The following is a 2500-nucleotide window of genomic DNA, read 5'->3' on the forward strand; positions in this document are numbered from 1 at the left end:
GAGAGAGAGAGAGACTTACTATCAGCCATGTTGTTTGTCTTTGTCCACGGTCCTCTTCTTAGCTCTCCCTCCCCAAAACTATATCCGTCCTTGCTGCAAACTTTCTGTGAAGTTTTGTTTTTTGGTAAAACGCTCAAACGAATATTTACGACTCTGCTGCTGATGTCTAACTTCTGTGCTATTACTGAATCTTGAGGGACGACCAAGGATTCAGACGCGTGGTAGCAGGTATTATTGATGTGCAGTGTTCGCCGAGGCTAGTTCCGCATCACACAAACTTTTGATTCTGTGGAAAAGAATTTGATGGTGAGATGCTCTTTCTAAGTTTGTGTAGTACCTTTTTTCTATTATTGCCCCTGACGTCTCTCTCTCTCTCTCTCTCTTTTTTTTTTTTTTCTTTGCCTAACTCATTTTTTCGTTTTTTCTCTTTCTTTCCATCAGTCTCTTCTTTTTCCGTGCATTTATGCAAAATTGCCGTCTGCACTTATCTCTCCATAATATTTCAATAAATGTGTGTAGGTAGGTTCAACAATTATTTAGGTTAATTAAAAGACTGTACCACAATTCGTACACATCTCATTTATTCATTTACTTTTGGTCAAAAACCACTGGAATGCAAAAAAAGGCAAATCTAGTCTCCGTTCTTTTAGGATGATTTGATTTACAATGAAAAGTTTAACAATGAAATCCTTTTCACTTTCCTCAATGAACATGACTAATAGTATTGAACATTCAACTTTCAAAATAATTAAATAGCTGTACATATACTAAAATCAATGATTTTGCAGACTGGCCAGAACACACAATCAAATACATCATTTACACATGCTATGAAAGAAAGTCCTGGGTATGACGTTAAACTGCATCCCCCTGCTGCCTTGTAGGGTATGCCTCTTCAGGGAAAGGCTAGGAGAAGGGAACTCTCACTCCAAATCCCTCTGCTGCCTTGTAGGGTATGCCTATTCAGGCAAGGGCTAGGTCCACCGTGGAGTCAGGAAGGGCATCCAGCCTTAATACGAAGCTGCCAATCTAATAATATGATGTGGATAAAAAATGCTTCGCACCGGCGACCCATGATGAACATGGAAAAGCCAGTTGAAGAAGAAGAACACATGCTATGAAAGAGTGATAATATACTGTGGGTAGTATTCCTGTTTGTCATATTTAACAATAATTGTTGGCTCAAACTCATCATCGACAGTGGAATTATATGGTATGCCGGTCACAGGGTTTTGGGGAGGGCAATGCATACTATAATCGCCCTGTACTATGGTTCCAACTACCGCTTGGGCCACAAGAAGGTACCGCTGGTTCAGGGGATCGTACGTACAGTACTCGAGCGCTTTGGCCGCATCGGTTGCAAAGTAGGCTCCATGGCCGTACTTCTGACCGAAACGAGAGCCATGAAGACGCCAGTCGAAGTTTTCTGTACAAATGTGTTTTATGACATCAACATCTGTACCATGGAACAGCGTGCGAACGTCTACCTTCTCAGTGTCGCCGTACCACAGAGATAGTTCTTCAATCTTATTTTGCAGAGCACGCCAAAGGAAAGGATTTTGAACTCTCTCCACCTTCAGGACTTTAACATCCTGGAGCGAAGTGTGGAGGAGTTCCAATACTTGTTCATATTCTGTGCACCAGGGTGGAAGGTCTACAATGCGTAGACGATCCTCTGGGTTCATGACCTCCCAGTGGGAGGGCAAATTCTTGTTATGCTCAATGCCTGTCTTAGCCTCCTCCAGATGGCTTTTTGGTCGCCGTCGTATCGGCCATTTGTGTGACAACCTATTTATGTGGACCATACCTTGGAAGTCAATTTTGTTATTTTCCTTGAGAGGCATTTCCTGACAGTCAGGTGTATTGTATGCAACCTCAATACTTTCAGAGCTTACATCGTACACAAGATCGGCTTCAGCTGATGGGTTACGACAACCGTATTTCACCCAATTACCATCATAGAAATAATACCACAGAAACGTGCTTGCTGGAACATTCATTTCCGTCTTTTCCGTACAGAGTCTTCTTAGGTTGAGAATCTTTTCCCCTGAAGAGTCCTTCAGATTCTGATTTACCAGGTCAGCGCTCCATAGGTCTCGCCCCAGGAGGGAGAGTAAAGGGTTTGTTGGTGTTACAAGGGCTGTGTCTAAACGAGGAATTGTCACACTTTCCTGAGCTGGATCACAATATGCTCTTTCAAGACTGATTACCTGTGAGTTCTGTAGGTTAAACCACTGTTCACTGCTCTCGCTCACCTGCCAGTGGAAATGTTCCTTTGCATGCAGCCTCGAGCAACCTTGAGCTTCAGACTGACACTTCCCTTCCACAGAGGAGTAGCAGATTTCTGGCACCGGGACATCTCCTTTGTAGAAGTGTGACCACACAGTGTTTGATGTTCCTCTTTGTAGGTTGGGAGATGGGGTGTTTATGCTTGAAGCAGTGGATGATCTTTTCACACGTCTTAGAGTGTAAGCCTGACTTGATAGGGATTGGTTTTGAG

General features: G+C 43.2%; 2 protein-coding genes across 4 annotated transcripts in view; both read right to left on the reverse strand.

The window, feature by feature from the left end:
* Nucleotides 1–2500, reverse strand: part of LOC119596623 (protein mono-ADP-ribosyltransferase PARP12-like) — a 23167-nt gene that overhangs the window by 12253 nt on the left and 8414 nt on the right. For 2 of the 3 annotated variants that reach the window (XM_037945959.1, XM_037945957.1), the window contains exon 3: nt 20–286. In XM_037945959.1, coding sequence (XP_037801887.1) covers nt 20–29 — 10 coding nt within the window. In that variant the 5' untranslated portion in view covers nt 30–286. Of the gene's footprint in view, nt 1–19; nt 531–2500 lie in introns of those variants that run through there. The other variant, XM_037945958.1, reaches the window with a different exon arrangement.
* The window catches only part of LOC119596695 (protein mono-ADP-ribosyltransferase PARP12-like), a 9865-nt gene continuing 8397 nt past the window's right edge, over nt 1033–2500 (reverse strand). Inside the window, exon 5 of the mRNA XM_037946026.1 lies at nt 1033–2500. This exon is cut by the window's right edge and continues 712 nt beyond it. Coding sequence (XP_037801954.1) covers nt 1116–2500 — 1385 coding nt within the window. The 3' untranslated portion in view covers nt 1033–1115.

The sequence above is a fragment of the Penaeus monodon genome, chromosome 38 (genome assembly GCF_015228065.2).
Source record: "Penaeus monodon isolate SGIC_2016 chromosome 38, NSTDA_Pmon_1, whole genome shotgun sequence".
Classification (NCBI taxonomy): domain Eukaryota; kingdom Metazoa; phylum Arthropoda; class Malacostraca; order Decapoda; family Penaeidae; genus Penaeus; species Penaeus monodon.